General features: G+C 33.1%; 1 protein-coding gene across 2 annotated transcripts; it reads left to right on the forward strand.

Moving 5' to 3' along the window:
- The first annotated feature begins 693 nt into the window (after positions 1–693).
- Positions 694–19,232, forward strand: LOC127244763 (brefeldin A-inhibited guanine nucleotide-exchange protein 5). Of its 2 annotated transcripts, XM_051265248.1 has the most exons (33): positions 694–1,052; positions 2,914–2,995; positions 4,335–4,530; positions 4,907–5,028; positions 5,100–5,158; positions 7,052–7,109; positions 7,190–7,274; positions 7,359–7,550; positions 7,720–7,778; positions 7,990–8,059; positions 8,142–8,210; positions 8,732–8,854; positions 8,952–9,005; positions 9,398–9,480; positions 9,667–9,763; positions 9,841–9,939; positions 10,068–10,268; positions 10,403–10,513; positions 10,582–10,766; positions 11,050–11,667; positions 12,689–13,106; positions 13,909–14,148; positions 14,229–14,352; positions 14,430–14,578; positions 14,807–15,163; positions 15,246–15,412; positions 15,569–15,822; positions 15,908–16,083; positions 16,995–17,111; positions 17,259–17,395; positions 17,510–17,771; positions 18,437–18,532; positions 18,886–19,232. In XM_051265248.1, exons 1-33 carry the CDS (start codon positions 941–943, stop codon positions 18,946–18,948), a joined length of 5,235 nt encoding a protein of 1,744 aa, XP_051121205.1. In that variant the 5' UTR covers positions 694–940; the 3' UTR covers positions 18,949–19,232. The 2 variants fall into 2 exon arrangements, with proteins under 2 accessions (XP_051121205.1, XP_051121206.1); XM_051265249.1 differs by lacking the exon at positions 694–1,052 and having other exon boundaries at positions 2,914–3,009.
- Positions 19,233–22,197: the final 2,965 nt, after the last annotated feature.

The following is a 22,197-nucleotide window of genomic DNA, read 5'->3' on the forward strand; positions in this document are numbered from 1 at the left end:
TTTAATTTAAATCGTGGGATTAATAGTCATACAGTCTCTCCGTCCACCAAATTTATTCATATTGTTTTAGTCATTTCGTTGAATTTATATCATTACTAATTTTGATAAAGTCAATAGATAACATTTGATTATTACTCTTTTTTTAATATTTATTTACAGCGATTACCATTAATTTTATTACATAGTCCTTCATTTACTTTTATTTATAATTAAATTTTCAAAAATATCAACTATTTGTATATATTTTAATAAAAATATTTATTTTTTTTAAACCGCTGGACCAAATGGCTATGTTTACTTTTAGGGTGTGTTTGTTTGGGGTTTGGATTTTGAATTTTGAATTGGGATTTGAATAGTAAAAATTTTGAATTTGAATAGTTGTATGATGTGATATAAATAGGTGATGATGTGATGTTTTGAATGTAAAATTAATTTTCAGTATAATATAAAAAATAAAAAATAGATATTTGATTTGATATTTTTGAAAGAAAAATTTTGGATGAACAATGAAATTTTGTCAAAATCCATCAAACCAACACACCCTTAATAGGCAGAAAATATATTAATGTGAAAAAAAGGATAGAAAAATGAAAATAATAGAAATCGTGTTTTCAAATTAGCTACAGCGCAGCGGAGAGTGAACTGAAGCTCTATTTAACGGTGAAAGAAATGCGACTTTTTGGTTTCATTGTGAATCCAACACAAAACGCGCATCAATGTTCTCTGGCCCGCTACTTCCCAGGGCAGATCTCTGATTCTGTATATCGCAAGGTCGATTCTTCTCTCCAATTTTCGATTTTGCTGCTGCCAAACCGAGATCTCGAATCGATTGCGTAACGGAGGGCTCGATCTAGTCCTATTCTCCTCGGATTTTTGCGCAATTCTTCTTCCTTGGCTGGATTTTGAGTTGAGCTGAATTTTCTGATTCTGAGGGGAAGAAATGGCGGGTGGGGCGGCAGGAGGGTTCGTGACGCGTGCATTTGAGTCAATGCTCAGAGAGTGCGCTAACAAGAAATACTCTGCTCTCCAGTCTAGCATTCAGGCTTATTTAGGTACTGTACCTTGCGAAATTTCGATCTCTTGCTCAAGGATTGACAATGCAATGCTATTATTTCGGGAATTCATTGTTGTTTATCTAAGAGCGCTGTCTGGAAGTCCGATTCTAGTTTTAACTGCCGTTTGAGCTCTATATAAGTGCTTGGGCCCCGTTCCCTGAAATCTATTTTGAGATTGATTATCGTTTAGTTAAATGATGTTAATAAAGTAGATTCAACGTGAACTAGGTGCTGTGGCGTTTTTGTTCATTCTTGTAAATGTCTTGACGTTCTAAAATTGCAAATCCTTTGACTTCTGCTGTATTGGAGTTAGTACTTGCAGAACTAATAATTTTGGTACTGATCTAGTAGATTATAGTTCTATTTCAAGGCCTTTATGATCATTTGGGATAGCTGATAGTTTGTAAGCCCGATGGTTGGTTTTATTAGATTGCTTATTGCGGGATGAGCCTAACCTCATAAGATTCGCGAATGTAGCTATGCTTGCAATTATGTCAACATGTCACTCAGCCCCCCCCCCCCCCCCCCCCATTTGAATCTTGTTTAAGTCAATTGTCTATCTATGCTATATTGGGTATTCGATTGTAATGCTTATTTGGGTTTATTGTTTATGGTATGAAGACGTAGTTAGTGTCTAGGAGCACAACTTTTAATCATGAATGACCTGCTATGGTGTAACAGGTATGGGATGGTACATGCAAAAATTAAGCATCAAAATGATTACAGGAAATGAATTATATTTTTATTCCACCTTTAGCATTTTAAACCTCAATCTGTGTAATTATCAGTTTCATAAGCAACTACTGAGGCAATTAAATATTTCTGAATCAGGAATTTTAACAAGGAACATGTGATTGATATAGAAAAAGAAGGATGAGAAAGGAAATATGATGTTATGAGAAAGAGAATAAAGGATACAAGTGAGTGAAGGAGAGGAGAAGAAAGGACAACTACATTGGATTGAAGAAAATATAAAATAAAAATGATTATGAGAGCAAAGATGAGTCTTGGAGAGAAGGAACTAGTTATATTGAAGAGAGGCAAAATAAAATGACCTTGTAACTAGGGCCATCTTATTAATCCTTCCTTCCCTGCTTTTAATAATAAAATATATAAAAAATATAATGCTAAGGAGTACCAAAAGATGCTTACGTGTAGTGCTCCATGCCTTAAGAGCCTTGAATCCTTCTGTAGGATATAATATTATGGTAAAGAAGCATGTGAAGGTGCAATTACAAAATTGAAATCATGTATCAATTATTAAAGAAAGAGGGACATTTTTCTCTAATAATATGGGATAAAAGAGTTGACAGAGAACAACATGAGATGGTCTGGTAGGTGTCCTTTGTGATTCTGAGAAGTGAGATTCGAAGAACAAGCTGGTATATGGTGGAATGGATAGTAAAAGAAAATTTATTTAGAGAAGAGAAGATACGTAAGGGCAATACCAGGCAGATGAGAGATAAGAGTAACTACAGCCAGACAGATAACTGTGTTGCCTCTAGCACCTCTTTTAGCAAAAAATTGTCTGTGAACTCCCTAGATCTTCTAGGGATATGCTTGTTGAAAGAATCATATATTTTTGGTGCATTTTCCCTTGAATGAATGCCATTTTTGTTTTAGGTGGTTGACGATAGTGAGGAGTCAAGATGCTGATAGCATGCATGGGGGTGTTTGTTAAAGTGACTAGAATACAATAACGCTTTGTTCCTAATCGACATTTTTAATTATTTTTCAAAAATATATATCTAGTTGCTTGATATGACTCAGTCTCTTTGTTGCCTTTTCTTTTTGACGTCAATTGGTTCTGTGCCCTGTAAACTAGTGGGTATGATGTAAATGTCCTTAAATGTTTCAGATGGTGGGAAGGTGAAGGACACCAATCTGCTGCCCAACACTAGTGAATCTAAGGAATCATCAACAGAAGCTTCAAATCAAAGGTGTTTGAACCACTGTGAGAACTAATGATTTTTTATGCTATTTCCTTGTATCAATACATGTACATTGCTTTGTATTAGTGGAAGAATATGTGTTGAAGAACCAAGGAATCAATTGACTATGTGAAAATTAAATTAGAAATTAAATCTTGAAGAAAGATTGTCAACTAAGCTATGCACCAGTTATAAAATTAGTGATATATAGCTTTTGTTTGTACTATTCCCTACCACAGGGCAAGAAAACAACAACTTGTTTCTACCCATTTTCCATTAAAATTACACACTTGGTAACTGTCAAACATGAGATGTGTCGATTATTATATTTGTCAGAATTTTATGCAAATGTTCAAATTTCAATCATCAATGAATGGCTAAATTCAAAATTCAGAATTCTATCTACACACATAAATATAAGCATTTGCTTAAATACATATTTTATTATATGATAAACACTTTATTACTCCCTAAGTCCGACCTAGCGTGTCCGGTTACTGTAGACACGGGAATTTAGGATAAATATAATTAGTAAACAATTAAGAATGTATTAGTGAAAATAATTATTGTATAGTATAAATAATTCTAGATAAGATTAAAATAACTATTTAGTCTAATTAAAATTAAAAAAAATTATAAATTAGAAAATTTAAAATTTGATTAAGGTGTGTAATCATTTTTTTTTTTAAAAGAAGTGACATGAGATATGAGACGGACAAAAACGGTAATGTGGACACGGTAGGTGGGACGGAAGGAGTAATATTTATATATATACACAGACACAGGCATCATCCAATTATTGTCACCCATACAGTACCAAATTAGTCATTCGTTGTATATCACTAATTTTACAAATGCAAAAAACTTGATAAATCAGAAGAAAAATATTATTAATTACAATTTACGCAGCCATACTATTACCTGCGACCTAATTACCTAAAATACAAACTCGAAAATACAATAGCTACTCTATCTGCTGGAAAATATGTTGGCACTTTCAGATAATTATTTAGATATAGTTACATTTGTACTTAGCATTGTGACACATATCTTCCTTTGGATGCGATTTCATCAATGTCGACAGTGGATTATTAAATATTTTCCACTGTGCCAGGGAAAAGTACTCTTTGATGATCTCCTAGTTTTGTCTAAAACATAAGATTGTCCATTAGTTTTATAGATGCAACTTTTGCTGTGGACAACATTTGCAATATTTGGCTGCAAGTCTTAACGTGGAGTGTGCTGGTTTATTTATTTATGAAAGAGAATCAATATTTCTGATGGATGAGTTTCTGTGTCTAAAGTGATTCTCTCAGTCGAAATGCTTATTTGTTTGTGGAAAATATAGTGAATCTGAGGTTGAAGGCGATCATACATCTAGTGCTCCAACAACTTCTGAGGGGGTAGAACCGATCACAGTGGCCTTGGCAAAGGCAGGCTATACTTTAAAGGGAGCTGAGACTGAACTTGTTCTGAATCCACTCAGGCTTGCATTTGAAACAAAAAACATAAAAGTTGTGGAGCTTGCGTTGGATTGTCTTCATGTAAGTGTCATTTTTATTCAAAGTTGCTGAATCTAAAAATAACTTGTTGCAGTTGGACAATGGTTCATTTAACACTGCCACCCGAAAATGATTATGGTTGCATTTGGTTACATGTTTTACTGATGGGAAATGTCTCTTTTAGCGGGAATATTGATATATTGTTTATAATTTTGGCTGGCTTTTTATGTATGATATAATATAATGATGGAATTTTGTGGTATTCTGTTGTGTCTCTAAGGCAGGTTATTGAGCACCTTACTTTCAGAATTTAAAAATAATAGATGGCAATCTCATTTTCAGTTCATATGCCTGCCGCTGATTCAAGCTCTTATACAACTGAACTTTATGTTTTCCCATTTTGTTCTCCCTGATGCAGAAACTCATAGAATACAATCATCTAGAAGGTGATCCTGGTCTTGATGGGGGAAAAGATGCCCAACTGTTTGCAGACATCCTCAACATGGTTTGTGGTTCTGTAGATAATTCCTCACCTGACAGGTAAATTTGTTGTCATCTCATAACTGATGCTTTTCTGCATTGAGTTTAACCTATGTGGAAATAAAATGCAGTACTACGCTTCAAGTATTGAAGGTGCTTCTTACTGCTGTAGCATCAACAAAATTGCGAGGTAAACAATTTATATGGAAATAATTTGTATCACCTTAATTATTCTTTGCCCACCCCCTTACCTTGTCTTCTGCCTTGTTTCTGCCCAACTTTCTGAATAATGTGGTGTTACACTTTGATATTCTTTATTTCATTTGATTAGCATTTGCAACTTGTTTTGTCTAGAAACTTCATTCTACTGTTTTTGCGCTCGCTTCATAGGTGGTGTGGTCTTAGTGATAGTTTGTTTCTCTTTATTTCATTACTTCTGTTAAGGAGTTTTCTTTTATATGTGAGTGTTGGAATATAGATGTGATGTGGAAATGAAGTCAGAAATGAAATCTACTAGCAAAACCCTTACATTTTGTTATTTGTAAGGAGTGAGTTTGTTTCTTGAATTCCCTACCTAGATACCTTTTATATGTGCTTAAAAATAAAATAAAGAAAGAACTTTCTTGGGTTAAAACTAATTAGAGCGTACTCTATCTGTAAGATATTAAAATAAATGAGTCAAAATGTTTTCCTGTTATAGTTCTATATTTGAATATTGGTAGCCAAATAATGTACGTATATTCTAGATATATATCATATATTATAAAATTTAATATTCAACAAGATTCCCTCTCAAGTTGAACATATGTGACTAAAAAAAGGGCACTTTCAACAAAGATGCTGAATCAAGTCTGCCACCATAATTCCATTCTTAAAATTTCATAATGTTGCTTTCTCGTGTGCTAGAATGACAAAGAGATACCATAGAACCTTCACATAGCAAGATGCTAACTACTGGCAGTTGCTAAAAGAATTTATCTACTTGAGCACAATCACTTTTATGCAGAAATTGTACTCTTTCTGTTTTATTATAGATCACCAGACATCAAGCAAATATAATGCTGTTGCATTTTCTATCTACAGTTCGTCCAATTTTAGTTATTAGCATGCCTTCCTAGTTCCTACTGCAATCAAAATTTTTATGTTTCTGTTTTAATTTTCGGAGAACCTATAGATAGAAAGGTCAGAAGAGTAATTTTTGTTGGCTTAGGTCAATCTCTTCGCACTTTCTTCTTGATACCCATGCTCTATCTACCACGTGCACTGCTTATAAGTAATTCTGTCATTTTCTATCAGGAGAGACCAAGTTCTTGTAAGCTCTAATAAAACTGGCCTTAATGCTTATTGATTGGGCATTATCCAAGTTTTTGATTGCTTATTAATTAGACAATTAGGGCCTCTTCATAAATTGGTTGTTGAGTGCAAGGTTGGATCCAAAGTGCTTCAGTTCTGTGGACATTTAATATAAAATTGGTTGCGTCACTCCATTTCCAGATGCCCTTTAGTTTCTTTCCAATACTCCAGGAAATGCAAATGTTCTTTTATATATTTTGCTAAATGCGGTGCTTGAGGCGATGCGTAGCTCTCTTGCTGGCTATAGTTTTTAATTTTATAGTGCTCCTATTTCTAGATTCTGCATTGTTCCTAGAGAATCTATCGACCTATCATTGTATTTTTTGTTTTTATCATGATATAATAAATTTACCTCCCCACCATGAAAATAAAATAAAAAATCTCATCAATGATCGAATTTCATTCATACCTTATGTGGTTTTCCAGGTCATGAACTTTTCTTTCCACAACTTTCTCATAGAACATTATTATATCATATCTATGTTGACAGTTTCGCCTAAATTGTGTACCAAGGCATTGAAAAAGTTAGTTATGCCTCTGTCATCTCGAATTAGCTTTTAGGTATCTGTATTTGGTGAATGCCATGCTTATCTCCTGTGACTGCGAATTTTAGTGCAGATGCTATTTTCAGTTTAGAACTCATTGACACTGTTAATATAGTGCTGACTATTAGGATGAAATAAGCTGTCCAGGTGATTTGTGCTATTAACTCAGATCTTTTCTTGTGCAGTTCATGGTGAACCATTGCTGGGAGTTATAAGGGTGTGCTATAATATAGCTCTTAATAGGTATGCTTTGAAAATGTGCTATAACATTTTGTTGACTTCATTATTGAGTGATTAAAGTTTTCTATTTGTTAAATGATCAGCAAGAGTCCTATCAACCAAGCTACAGCAAAAGCCATGCTGACCCAAATACTGAGTATCGTTTTTAGAAGGATGGAAACAGATGTGGTATCCTAAAATCTCTTTTTGAGTTTTATGTCTTTTGCATGGTAATTAGATGTATAGAGAGTTTAACAAGGTGATCACTCTCAGGCAAGTCTAGTCTCTTCTGGCTCTCTTGATTCCAAGAAAGCGTATTCAGAAGATATGTCAAGCCCAGTAGTTGAAGAAGTTTCATCCAGCGATCATAATGAGTCAAATGTGACTGTTGGTGAGGCAGTATCTGTGAAACAAATAAATGATGTTAATGAGATCCAGGGTCTTGTGAGTGGTACTGATATTAAGGTACGGCGGTAATTCCATGTTTAGTCACTATACCAGTGAAAGCTTTATAATTTCTTCTTTCTTTCCCACATTTACCAAATTTTCATATGTTTTCAGTACCCGAGCTTCTCTTTGATTTTTATTTTTGATCTGTGATTATTTTTGTTAATTAATATATGTTCCTCTGCAGGGTTTAGAGGCTGTTCTTGAGAAAGCTGTGGATCTTGAAGATGGTGGAAAAGTAACAAAGTATGGCTATGAGTACTCTAGTTATAAATGTATACTTTGTACAAGGAACAATAAACAATCTGTTATTTGTGATTGGTTAACTTAAACCATATGCTAAAATGGATAACTAGTAGGAGCAGTCTTTGTTTTTGAAACATTTGCTTATTTACTCTCTTATTATGCATGGTGGATTATGGATTTTTATCTGACTGAAAGTTTAAACTGCTGATAGAGGGATGAGCCCTGACAGCACAAGTGCTGGCCAACGGGATGCTTTACTTCTTTTCCGTACTCTTTGTAAGGTTTGTATTTTTAGCATTTCATTACATTCTAGGTCAGATTTCTCTCTTCCAGTAGACTGACATTATTTTTATGCATTTGCAGATGGGAATGAAGGAGGATAATGATGAAGTTACTACTAAGACACGCATTCTGTCTCTGGAGCTTCTACAGGTTAGAGGCTTGGATATTTTGTTGCATATAGCTTGTTTGGTGGATATGCAAATGGAAAATACCTCTTAGCTTCCCTTCACTGTGTGTTTGGGGAATGCACCAATGTTTACATTATATGAGAATATGCTGGGTTGTTATGCTCGTTAGGATTTCTGTCCCACAAAACTCCTGAGTAGAGTATGCAGGAAAAAAAGGTCTCTCTCTCTTTTTTTTTTTCCACATTAAATGTTTATTTGGATGAGTAGATACATCATTACTTCAAATGGCATACTTTCTTTTCTATTATTTATTTATTTATTTTTTTAACCTAGAATTTGAATGTCAAGTCTATTGTGCTTTTTTTCAGAGAACCGTGGTTTAGTAGGTTGTGTTTACTCCGCAAGAAAAATAATCATAAGCTCTGATACTATGTGAGAAGAAATTTTGTAGACGACTCAAAATTGCATTTTATCCATAATGAAAATAGGGGCTTATAAATAGGCGTGACAACACATTATATCATTAATGTTTATTTTTTGCAGGGTTTATTAGAAGGCGTTAGCTTCGCATTTACAAAGAACTCTAAATTCATTGATTCAATTAAAGCTCACATTTCATATACCTTACTAAGAGCATCAATGTCACAGTCTCATGTGATATTTCAGGTATCTTGTTGGTCTCCCTTCAAATGCATTTCTTCTGTTTTCTCTAATACTTTGTTGCACTTCTTATGCTAATAGTATTCATTTTATCCCTTTGCAGTATGCGACTGGAATATTTTCTGTTTTCCTATTGCGGTTTAGGGAATATCTGAAGGTTTGATTTATATCTGCATCATAAGAAGTTAATTCAGTTAAAGTTGCATGCGGTGTACATACGACATTTTAAAAACACATATTATTAACTTAATTATAATGGAAAAGTATTATATTTCTACTGATTTTGTTTATAAAACTAATGTATTTAGTGAAGGTGAAATAAAAATGGGAAGAAACAATATACACGAGGAAAAGATAAAAAAGGAAAATACTAAAGTGCTACCAAAATTTAGTAGAAGAAAGAAGAAATACATAATAAAAATGCACCTAGGCTGTAACCAAATAGGTTTTTAATCATTGCGATTGTATAGGTGAAGAAATGGATTTCAGCCATGTAGAAAAATTGAACTTTTCTTTCCTGTTCCAACTCACTTCTTAAGTCTTTTTCAGGCTGAAATTGGAGTCTTCTTTCCTGTGATTGTCCTACGACCTTTGGATAGCTCAGATCTGAACCATAAGTTAACTGTGCTTCGGTATGTTGCTTTCCAGTAGAGAAGTGTTACTTGTACTATAAGCAACATAATGTTAGTATTATTCTCAGTTGCCCCTGGGTATAAGAGATTTGCCTGCGTTCTTGACAAAATATCTAATGCGATACCAACTTGAAGTCTCCAAAATTTTGTAGCAACTAAGATGTTTTTCAATTGTTGAATTCATAGGATGCTCGAGAAAGCATGCAAGGATCCTCAAATGCTTGTTGATCTCTATGTGAACTACGATTGTGATCTTGAAGCACCAAATTTATTTGAGCGAATGGTATGCTTGTGTTTTGATAAACAATATCGATTATTTTATTTCCAAACCTCCTCAATTCATATCTTTTTCATGGTTAGGTGTCGACATTATCCAAAATTGCACAAGGTACTCAAAATGTTGATTCAAAGCCTACTACTACATCTCAGATTGGGATGATAAAAACAACATCTATGCAGGTATTCTTCAACATCGCCTCTTCTTTCAGCTCCTTACTCAACCTGTTCGTTTGATTAATCGAGAAACTTCATCTTTATTTTAATCTATTGAATGAATTTGGCGTCTTCACACCTCCATTGGTATACAGGGTCTAGTAAATGTGCTTAAATCACTATCAGCTTGGGAGAAGTTACATAGAGAATTACAAAAACAGAATAATGCTGATGAATCCTCTGAAAAGGAAGTTTCATCTAGAGAAGCAGACGAGCCTAAAATAAGGGACGATTCAGTGAGCAACTTTGAGAAGCTAAAAGCTCATAAATCCACCATAGAGGCTGTTGTTTCAGAGGTGTGTTGATATATTTTGTTGTTTTGATTCAATGAACTGCATAACTTCTACTCACTTTGCTATTTATTTCTTTGATATATTTACTGCTTTTTTAGTGGACTCATTTCATTAATTAAAGTTTTTTGCATTCTCAGTTTAATAGAAAACCAGAAAAGGGCATAAAGCAATTAATATCCAGTGGCTTGGTGGAGAAAACTCCAACTGCTGTAGCTCTATTTCTTCGAAACACACCAACTTTAGACAAGGTAGAAATTACTGAATCTATTTTTCCATGGGTTCTTCAAGCGGGTGTCTCACTGATTTCGATATCCAGGCTATGCTTGGGGATTATTTGGGGCAGCATGAGGAGTTTCCACTTGCTGTCATGCACTCATATGTGGATTCCATGAATTTTTCTGGAATGAAGTTTGATGTTTCAATTCGAGAATTCCTTAGAGGGTTTCGACTTCCAGGGGAAGCTCAGAAGATAGATCGCATTATGGAAAAGTTTGCAGAGCGGTATGTACTCGTGTTGTGCAGTTTTACTGCTGGGCTAACATAATGCTTGTAATCCTGTTCCACCAAAAAAAGAAAATATAGCGATATATGATAAATGCAGAATTTAGATTGCATGCTTTTACATTAATTGGATCTTGCTTGAGGCTTAAATGCAGAATTAGATATTGAATGAATATGAACCATACTCTGCTGCATTTGCTAATTTGAGGTGGTGTAATCGTGTAAGTATTAGTTATCTAAATGCTAGTGCTTCCAGATTTTGAAAGTTGTGTTACCATTGCAGCTACTGTGCAGACAATCCTGGTTTATTCAAGAATGCTGACACAGCTTATGTTCTTGCTTATGCTGTTATTATGCTGAATACTGATGCTCATAATCCCATGGTGTGGCCAAAAATGTCAAAAAGTGATTTTGTACGCATGAATGTCATGAATGATGCCGAAGAATCTGCTCCTCAGGAACTCTTGGAGGAGATATATGAATCTATTGTTAAAGAGGAGATAAAGATGAAAGATGATCCTGCTGGAATTTTGAAAACTAATAAGCCAGAAATGGAGGAAAGAGGTCTTATCAGTATTCTCAATCTGGCCCTTCCCAAACGAAACATGTCTGCTGACTCCAAATCTGGAAATGAAGCAATTGTCAAGCAAATTCAGGCTGTAATCAAAGACAGTGGAGGGAAAAAGGGGGTCTTTTACACTTCTAACAGGATTGAACTTGTGCGGCTCATGGTTGAAGCTGTGGGATGGCCATTACTTGCTACTTTTGCTGTTACAATGGGTGAAATAGATAACAAACCAAGAATTACACTTTGCATGGAAGGTTTCAAGGAAGGTATACACATAACTTATGCTCTTGGAATGGACACCATGCGTTATGCCTTCTTGACATCCTTGATAAGGTAATTCCGAATTTGTAATGGGTATGACTTTTCTTGTATCTGCTGGTTAGCTAGACTAGATTTTTGTCCATCTTAAAAGTTTTTGGCTCCTTGTGAATGTTTTCAAATGATCCAAAACTGTTCTTGTTGAGACTGGTATGAATTATGCAGTTTACACGTTAGTGTATGAAACAGTTAATATTGACTTGCATGAAAAACAGCCCCATGTTCATGGTTGTTTCAGAAATATTTTAAGTGTTGTATCTGTGGTTTCTTTTCCCAGTTTGAAGCAGTATCTTTTGTACTGAATGCTGTTGGTATTAGGCATCTTAAAGAATAAATTCTCTCTATTGAATTCATGCTTCAGGAATTCCTTCTATGTTTCTAGATATAAAGCAAATGTTGCTTAGATGCTTGTAAGCTTTGATGGTGGCTGTTCTAGGTTAGCTTGTTGCTTATCAAACAATGGCTTTCTAAGTGATGCGAAAACTATAAGTACTTTTTCAAGGGTAAAACCCAGCTTTTATTCCCTTATAATGTTAGCAGCATTGTTCTTCATTTGAATATTTTCCTTGAACCTCTATTCTGTTTAGCCAATCTTGGCTTAACATTCATGGCAGGAGAATATTCCCTTTTATGCTAGATGAGTTGATGTAATCAGGATACAATTAGTTACATTCAAAATAATGAATATCAAGAAAGTTCTGGCATCATGTGTTGCTCACTTGCTCATATTCTTCTTGATATTAATTGAGAGGTTCTTTTGTTTTCTTACTAGTTTCTTAGAAATGTGGATTTAATTGTACTTTGGATTGGACAAATAAGTGTGACTTTTCGTTTTTACTGTTAATCCAATTACAATTCTAACAATACAAAATTTCCAGAATATAATTGTAAATTTGTCCTGCAATAAAATCCTAAAGATACAATAAGTAGTAATTTGAGTTCTGACATATCAATCAAATGAACAGTTGTGCATGCGGTTTCATTCATTTACACTTTTGCTAAATTTGATGCAAATTTTTTTGGAAATTATTTTCAGGTACAACTTTTTGCATGCACCAAGAGATATGCGTGGAAAGAATGTGGAGGCATTACGCACGCTACTTACTTCATGTGACACTGAAATTTATGCCTTTCAAGACTCTTGGTTTGCTGTTCTGGAATGCGTTTCACGCCTTGAATATGCAGTATCATCACCTGCTATGGCTGCAATCATCATGCAAGGATCCAACCAAATCTCTAGAGATGCGGTTCTTCAATCTCTGAAGGAGCTGGCTGGCAAACCAACCGAGCAGATATTTGTGAATAGCATTAAACTGCCCAGTGAAACAGTGGTGGAGTTTTTTACTGCTTTATGCAGTGTCTCAGCGGAGGAACTAAAACAAGTTCCTGCACGTGTTTTTTGTTTGCAAAAGGTTGTTGAGATTAGCTACTATAACATGGCTCGCATACGCATGGTAATTTCTTCATCTTTTTCTTTTCCTAGTTCTTCTGCATGATCATTTTTTTGACTTATTACTTTCAGGGGTTTGGCTCTAATTTGTTGATTGTGGTTATAGTCCTCTTGTTCAATCATAATTTTCTAGACTGGCATGCTCTATGTCAACATGCATTGCTTTATTAGTAGACTGCATACTAATAACTTATATTGATCAGAATGCGATTGATTAGGGGAGAACTGCAGTTTGCTTACCAACTTACAGCTGTAGCAGCATTGTCGATTATAAGTTTTTTCATGGTTTTCCCAATTAACATTGCCACTAAGCCTCTTAACCTATCTTAGCTGGACACATGTTTCAGAGTATTAAAGTCATTGAATTGACACCTCATCTAAAAGTTTAGACTTGAAGAGAACTATAATTCTAATATTTCACAAACATTAGTGCTTTAATTGTTCGCTTGTATGACACTATTTTTAGTTTTTATAACTTGGCAAATGAAAATTTTGTTTCTTAATGAGTATTTGTGAAAATTCAAACTCCATACCTTTTAGCTAAATACCTTCTTGAATAGGGTGAGTGTTCACGTCATTTAAAATGTAAAACTAAAGAGTGATGTTTCGTTTTATAGTTGATTTATAAATTGATTACTTTACACTTTACAGTTCTTTATTACCCTTCACAGGATTCTCCCATTACTGTTTATGATGATTTCTCTTACCTTGCTGACAATTGTCCACGTTGTTGTAAGCTTGGGATCGATGAAATTTCTGAATGTATATCTTCTAGATATTTATAATTTTGTTTGGTATATTTTCAGGTTTGGGCTCGTATATGGTCTGTCTTGGCCCATCATTTTATCTTTGCTGGGAGCCATCCTGATGAAAAAGTAGCTATGTATGCCATCGATTCACTGAGACAGCTCTCTATGAAATATTTGGAGCGTGCTGAACTTGCAAACTTCACTTTCCAGAATGATATTTTAAAGCCATTTGTTGTTCTCATTCGGAGCAGCAGAAATGAATCCATTCGAAGACTCATAGTTGATTGCATTGTTCAAGTATGTCAGCCTTTATTATGTTGTTAAAATTTCAAGCTAAACTTTTATTAAATATCAACCCAATCATGTTTCAATGACAGATGACAAAATCTAAGGTTGGAAACATAAAGTCTGGCTGGCGGAGTGTGTTCATGATATTCACTGCTGCTGCAGATGATGACTTGGAAGCCACAGTTGAAAGTGCATTTGAGAATGTGGAACAGGGTTGGGAACCGACACTTTTAATTTGTATTTTCATGTTAATTTCTTAGAAATCATACTTGACTCTGAAATGATTGCAGTTGTATTGGAGCACTTCGATCAGGTTGTTGGGGATTGCTTTATGGATTGTGTGAACTGCTTGATTGGATTTGCTAATAATAAAAGTTCTCATCGCATTAGTTTGAAAGCCATTGCACTACTTCGCATATGCGAGGATCGCCTTGCAGAGGTATGTCATCAAATATTTACATCTCCCGACTTATCAACTGCTGTTGATTTCTGTCATATGAACTTCTCCTTTATCCAGTTCTTGTTGATAAACTTTGACCGTTACTTTAGAGCAGCCACTTGGTGTAGGTGCATTTGCTAACGCTTGTTTTGCCTGCCTAGCCATATAAAACAATTTGTATTTTACAAAGCATACATTGAATAGTTGCTTTTGTTTTTCTCATTCCAGGGCCTTATACCAGGTGGTGCTCTAAAGCCCATTAACACAACTGTTGATGAAGCTTCTGATGTTACTGAGCATTATTGGTTCCCAATGCTGGCTGGACTTTCTGATCTGACTTCTGACCCAAGAGCAGAAGTCAGAAATTGTGCACTGGAGGTCTTGTTTGATTTGCTGAATGAAAGAGGCAGCAAATTCTCATCTTCATTTTGGGAGAATATTTTCCAACAAGTTCTGTTTCCTATCTTCGATAATGTTAGACATGCTGGAAATGATAGTTTCACATCTTCTGGAGATGAGTGGCTTCGTGAAAGCAGCATCCACTCACTGCAGTTATTATGCAACCTTTTCAACACCTTTTATAAGGTACATCCATCAACTTCTTGCATTTGAGACTGGAGACAGGATTTAAAATTAATATATGATCATTGGTGTCTCGTTTATGTAGGATGTATGCTTTATGTTGTCGCCACTTCTCAGCTTATTGTTGGATTGTGCCAAGAAAACAGATCAGTCAGTAGTTTCAATATCTTTGGGTGCATTAGTGCATCTCGTAGAAGTTGGAGGGCACCAGTTCAGTGATGATGACTGGGATACTTTGTTGAAGAGTATTAGGTACAAAACACTCATTTCACACATTGAATATATAAAGGCTTTGCACATGAGTGCACTCACATGCACTCATGAGTATATACGTTATTATATAATAGATATATCAACTTTATATATTGTAGTATAGTTGGTTTCACTGTGCTTGCTGATTCTATCCAGGGATGCTTCATACACTACACAACCTCTTGAGCTTCTCAATAATTTAGGTTTCGAGAGCACTAAGCATCATAAAGTATTGACTAGAGACTTTGACCCTACTTCACCTGGAGCTGGTAGTGGTGATTCATTGTCTAACCATCACGACTCTATCTATTCGAATGGGAATGCAGTGGGAAAAGATCCCATCATTGATGAAATTGCACATGATCACAATCAAGAAATAGGCCGGCCAGTGGATACAGAGGGATCTGAAGGTTACGTTGTTGATTAGCTAACTATTGCTTTGTTAACACAAAAGAAATAGGTAACTAAAACGAATTTTTACTAATCTTTCTACAGGCATCCCATCGCCATCTGGTCAGACTGCAAGACCTCCTGATGGAGGCTATCAGCGTAGTCAAACATTAGGACAAAAAATCATGGGAAATATGATGGACAACTTGTTTATGCGAACTTTTACTTCTAAACCAAAGAACCAGGATTCTGATGCAATTATATCATCCTCTCCATCTAAGGTCAGTTTTGGTAGTTCTCGGATTAATCTAATGTCTTGTCTGCACTAGCTGTAGATTTTATTGATCTATTTTTCTGTAAGCTTGTCCAGGTGCAAGCAACTCCTTAAATTTTAACCTTGAAGAGTTTCTCTTTGTTGCTTTAAAGCTTGAAATATATTAGCATCATGATAAAACTAATTCCATTTCTATGTGGAAGCTCTACTGCATTTGGACCTAAAACTATATGGTACAGGAGAAATGAATAGCTTATTTAAATAAAGAAAAACTCACCACAATTGATATAATCATTGTCTGAAGAAAAGAAAACAGATGCATGAAGTTTTTTAAATCGTAAGAAACTAGAGCATAATTTAGTCTGCTTAACATTATGAAATGAAGATGTATGTTTTAGGTTGTGTTTGTATTTTGTGTTTAAATGGTAGTTGGATATAATATTTTTGAGAAAAAAACAATATATTTTTATAGCGAATTATGGGGATTTCATATTAAAGAAACTGAAAAAAAAAAGATCAGAGATAACAGAGCTTTAGTATCTCAATAATATAGAAGAATACTTCTTGTTGATTTCATGAGCAAACTCTTAATACTCAAATTATACTGCTGAGTATTCTGAATTTTATTACATGCATAATTTAGATTTTTTTAAAGATTTTGGAAATGAAAATAGCTTCTCTTATTAAACTGCCTAGTAGCTTTTCAGATGGTGACTAGTTTTGTTCCTTTGCATTTTATGTATTTATAAGTGGTGACACAAGTGGTCATAACATATATTTTGATTCATTCAGTCGGATGACTTTTTTCAAATGTATTGGTCACTGAAATGTGTTAACTTAATGTAACCTTATTAAATTTTGTGTATTGCAATTGTAGAGGACTGCAGATATTTAATATTTCTTTTGCTTGTTGTCTAGATTCCTGATTCCATTGTGGAGTCTGGTTCCCAGGATGAGGAAAGTCCTATAGTGGTTGTCATTAGAAGTAAATGCATCACACAGTTATTGCTTTTGGGTGTCATCGATAGTATTCAGGTATGAGAATGGGTCTCTTATTCTTGCATCTGGTGTTGTTTTTTTCAATCAATCCTATATGTTTGATCTGATTTGTTTAGTCACGCAGAGTTCAGAAACTTCCTAGATACAAGAATATTTCTGACATACTCGGCTTAACACTTGCAGAAGAAATACTGGAGCAGATTGAATACACAGCAAAAGATCTCCATCATGGAAATTTTGTTCTCTCTCCTAGAATTTGCTGCCTCGTACAATTCATTTAGTAATCTCCGATTGAGAATGCACAAAATTCCTCCTGAAAGGTTAGTTGATCTGTGCTAGAACATAGATTGTATCAGTTGTTAACCTAATTTTATGTGTTGGTTATATCCATGAGATGGAACTTTACAATGATTAATGGATAATTTTCCTTATAGGCCACCGCCAAATCTTCTCCGTCAGGAGTTGGCTGCGACTTGTATCTATTTGGATATCCTACAAAAGACAACAGCTGTGATTGATAGTCATAGAGAGGAGGATGTCAAAGGACAGAAACTTGAAGGAGTAGCTGAAGAAAAGCTTACATCTTTTTGTGAACAAGTGCTTAGAGAGGCGTCCGATTTTCAATCTAGTGTGGAAGAGACAACTAACATGGATGTCCATCGGCTTCTAGAACTTCGATCTCCAATCATTGTGAAGGTACAACTTTGTTATGGATGACTACTGTATAGAATTTTTGTCAGTGCTTATTTCTTTCGTAATCTTAGTAAGATTTTACTCTTGATTTTACTATTCTAACTTTCTTTTTCCTCAAAAAATATCAAATCAAACATCCAATTTTTATTTATTTTATTACACTAAAATTTAATTTTACATTCAAAACATCACATCAATACATATTTATATCACATCAAACAATTATTTCAATTCAAAATTTTACTATTCAAAATCAAAACCTTACAAGTAAACACACAGTCTATTCACTCAGCGTCTTTAGATGAATTGATTTTTTTGTGTGTGGTATGAGAAACTGTGTTTGTAATATAAAAATAATATTTTGTGTTGAAGGTTTGATTTTTTATGAGTGGATGATATATATTATATTAATGTGCGTATATATTTGTATTTTTTTAATAATATTTATAGGGAATTGTACTATTAAGAAATGCTAAGTGAACAGACTGAATACAACTAGTTGCCAGACATATCTGTGCTTGACTTTCCATGCTGAACTTTTTTTCGTATTTTATTTTATTTTTTGTAGTTGCCTGTAAAGTTATCCTAGCCAGTATGTTATTAAGATTTACAGTTTTTGAAAATTATACTTTTTCCTTCGTCAGATTTCTGAACTCATGCTATTCCAGGTACTGAAAGGCATGTGCCAAATGAATTCTCGTATTCTCAGAAGTCACCTCAGGGACTTTTACCCATATATTACAAAACTTGTCTGCTGTGACCAGGTAAACTTTCATTCTCTCAAGGCGCAAATATATCCCTCTTCCGATGCCACCCGACTTTCATATAATGCTACATTTCTTTCCACTTTACGGGTAAAAATTTGCGCTCAGCAGCTTGAAAATTTAGCTATTAGATGTATTTCTGCATTCATTCCTATCAGTAAAGCTATCTATTTACTTTTCTAGAAAGGAAATAAATAACGACTCTAAATTAGCAGAGCTATCCGACACCATTCTTCATGAAATATGACTATTAAAATAATTACAGAGACCATAAATGTTTACATTTGAGTAGAAGTGACTGATAATGTTGGATATCGTGTTTCTAGAATTCTAACAAAAAAGTCCGTTTTCAGATGGAGATTCGCTGCGCTCTTACAGAGCTTTTCAGGGTGCAATTGAACACACTGTTGCATTAGGATATCGGAAGTCCAACTCTCAAATGGATACACGCATACATACATACATACATTGGTCTATTTACTTGGTAACGATGCATCTTGCCTTGAAGCATTTATATCTTTTGTTTCCATTCCCATCGATGTCGTATTTTTTGTTTGGTTGTGCATTTACTTCCCAGCTTTGGTATTTCTTAGTATTTTATTATTTAAAAAACCCAGCTGAATTGGGAATCACATCCGTATGGAATGCATGCAGTTTGCTGTTTTGATTCATTGATTGATTGTTGGGACAAATTTGAGTTTGTTGTTTGTGTAATTTTCTTGTAAAATGATAAAAATAGCACTTCAATGGATAGCCCATTAGATGTGTTTTTTTTTTTTTGTGTGTTTTGTTACAAGCCTGGTTTAATCACAGGATTGATGCTGCTGCTTAGGAGTGGGCAAAAAAATCGAACCGAACCGTTGAACCGAACCGAATTTTCGGTTAACCGAGCAAGTTTGGTTCGAATACAAATACTATATATTTGATATTTGCTGGGTTCGGTTCGGTTTCGGTTTTTAATATTTTTTTCGGTTCGGTAATATATTTATATATTTATGTTATTAATAATTATATTCGATTCGGTTTCGGTTCGATTTCGGTTCGGATATTTGAAATATTTGCAAATATTTTAATTTAATTAGAATTTTAATTATTTTTTAATATATTACTCTCTCCGTCCCAAAAGATTTATCTTGTATTTTCATTTTCGTCCGTCCCAAAACAATTGTCTTGTTTTTTTACTTAGTAGTCGTGGTCCTCACTTTATAACAAAATTATTCTTACTTTTTCATACTACTTCTAATTATTAATATTTTTTAAAATCTTTCAAAAAGCAAGGATATTTTAGTCATTTACATTCTACTTTATATCCATTTTAATTAAATACTATTATTCCTTGATTCTCGTGCCAACTCACTTCTTTTGGGACGGAGGGAGTATTTTTTAATTTCGGTTCGATTGAATTATTTGCAAATATTGGAAATATTTTCAATTAACCAAAATTTTCGGTTCGAATACGGTTCATGATTTCGGGTATTTGTTCGGTTCGGTTCGGTTCGGTTCGAATATTAAGTACTTGCATATTTGCAAATATCCGAACCATGTCCACCCCTACTGCTGCTGCTTCAGCTGTTGATCATTTGAATGTCATGTCATGTCAAGTATTTTAGTGTTACTAGAGCTGTTAAATGAGCCGAGCGAGCTCGAGTATCGGTTGTTCGAGCTCGATTCGAACTTGTTAGTGGTATAAATTCGGCTTAGCTCGTTAAGAATTTGAACCAAAATAGTAGTTCAAGTTCGGTTCAGTAGGCTCAAATTCAAATTTGAGTTCGAGCTTGGCTTGAATTTTATGTATATTTTATATATTTTTTTAATATATAAATTTAAAATCTTTTATTTTATTCATAATTTTTTATGATAAAATATTTAAATTTTAATAATAAATGAAGATTTTGATATAAAAAATTATATATATCATATTAATATATAAATAATATAAATATATTATCATTAACGAGTTCAATTGAGCTATTCGCAAGTCAAATTTCGTTTATAAAAAAATAATTTTTGAACTCAAATTCGGTTTGTTTATCTCTAAAAATGAGCTAGAGTCGAACCGTTAACGAACCGATTCGAATTTGGCTCGCAAACTATTGGATTAGTTTAATAGCTATAGCTGTCTCTCCTTGACATTTGTTAATTTCTTTATATTACGTATATAATTTTTTAATATTAATATATTGGGTTGTTTGTATAGTATTTTAATTTGCTAGTTTTCTTTTATGTGATATAAGAAAAATTGTATTATTGATATAAAATATAATATTGTATATTATTGTTGATTTTTGGCGACATAATAGGTTATATGTATGACACTTTTTTAGTATACTTAAATGTTTTATTCACCAACAATTTTATTATTATTATTTTTTTATTAAATAATATTTCTTCTGTTCCGATACAATAGTTTTATTTACCATTTTTGTCCGTCCCAAATAATAGTCTTATTTTCATAAATAACCATATTACCATAAAATTATTCTTATTTTTTTATTTTTATTACACAATTGCCACTGTTTTTTACACTAATACATTCGGAAGAGCAAAAAAGTTTTTTATCTATACTTTTTACCGACTATAATATAATATCAATATTTCTTGCAATTTAATTAGATTATAGTTTTGGGATGGAAGGAAGGAGTAGTAACTAATTTTCTATCACCTTTTTACTTATTTGTTACTATCTTTTGTTAATTTTTAATAATTTTTTTTTATAATACTTCATTTTATTTTTTACTTATTCATTTTAATTTTAATATTAAATTAAACTAATTATGTTAGTAAAAAATTATTTTGATGAATAATTTTTTTTATAAAATATCATAACTTAATTCTAGGTAACCTCTGGGGCCGACGAATTTGGTTAATAATAGTATATTATATGATATTATTTTGTTATTATTATTATTTTTTATAATGCGAGAATTCGCAACTGCTGTCCAAAAGTGCACACTGAATAAATTCTCGGCCGGACAACCAGGTAAGCCATATTAGGGGAATCGGACGTGACAGATGAACCTGGAGGCGTCGGAACTGAAAGCATAGGGGTTTGAATTATTTTGTTATTTTCTTATGTGAGTATATTGTTGTTATTTTTAAAATAAAAATTTGTATATATCTATATATATGTATATGGTTATTTTTTATTTTTTATTATAATATATGTTTAAATATTTTAAATATTACTAGATCTTAATAAAAACATACTCCTTACTCCCCATATGTATCAATTGGATTTTTGCACGTAGATAAAGTCTTTTTTTTACTTTTGATATAAATAGTATTGAATGAATAATGATAAAAAGTAGAGGTATTTTGATTTTTAGATGGAATATCGTTTTACTAAAAAAAGAAAAAATAAATATATTTGATGAAAATGAAAAAATAGATACATATAATATGAACATAGAATAAAATTTTATATTATATAAGTAAATAAAAAAATATATTTATTTATGATTTACAATTAATTAAATTTATAAAAAATAAAGAGTTTTAAATATAAATAAAAATGATTATTTATTGAAGAAAGATAAAATAAAATTTATTTAAATGAATTTTAAAAACTTCATTAAATTAATTTATATTAATTAATTATTTTAAATTTACTTTAAAAAAACATATCAACTATTATACTCCTAATTATAGTATCATGTTTACAACAG

The sequence above is a fragment of the Andrographis paniculata genome, unplaced genomic scaffold, assembly GCF_009805555.1.
Source record: "Andrographis paniculata isolate CXL003 unplaced genomic scaffold, ASM980555v1 Contig21END, whole genome shotgun sequence".
Lineage (NCBI taxonomy): Eukaryota > Viridiplantae > Streptophyta > Magnoliopsida > Lamiales > Acanthaceae > Andrographis > Andrographis paniculata.

Bases quoted from the DNA above. Each gene is read 5' to 3' on its own strand.
- LOC127244763 (XM_051265248.1), top strand. From the start codon at position 941: ATGGCGGGTGGGGCGGCAGGAGGGTTCGTGACGCGTGCATTTGAGTCA. The intron at 5,159-7,051 runs GTAAACAATTTA...TTTCTTGTGCAG, and splicing joins AGCATCAACAAAATTGCGAG to TTCATGGTGAACCATTGCTG. The intron at 10,767-11,049 runs GTATGTACTCGT...TTACCATTGCAG, and splicing joins ATGGAAAAGTTTGCAGAGCG to CTACTGTGCAGACAATCCTG.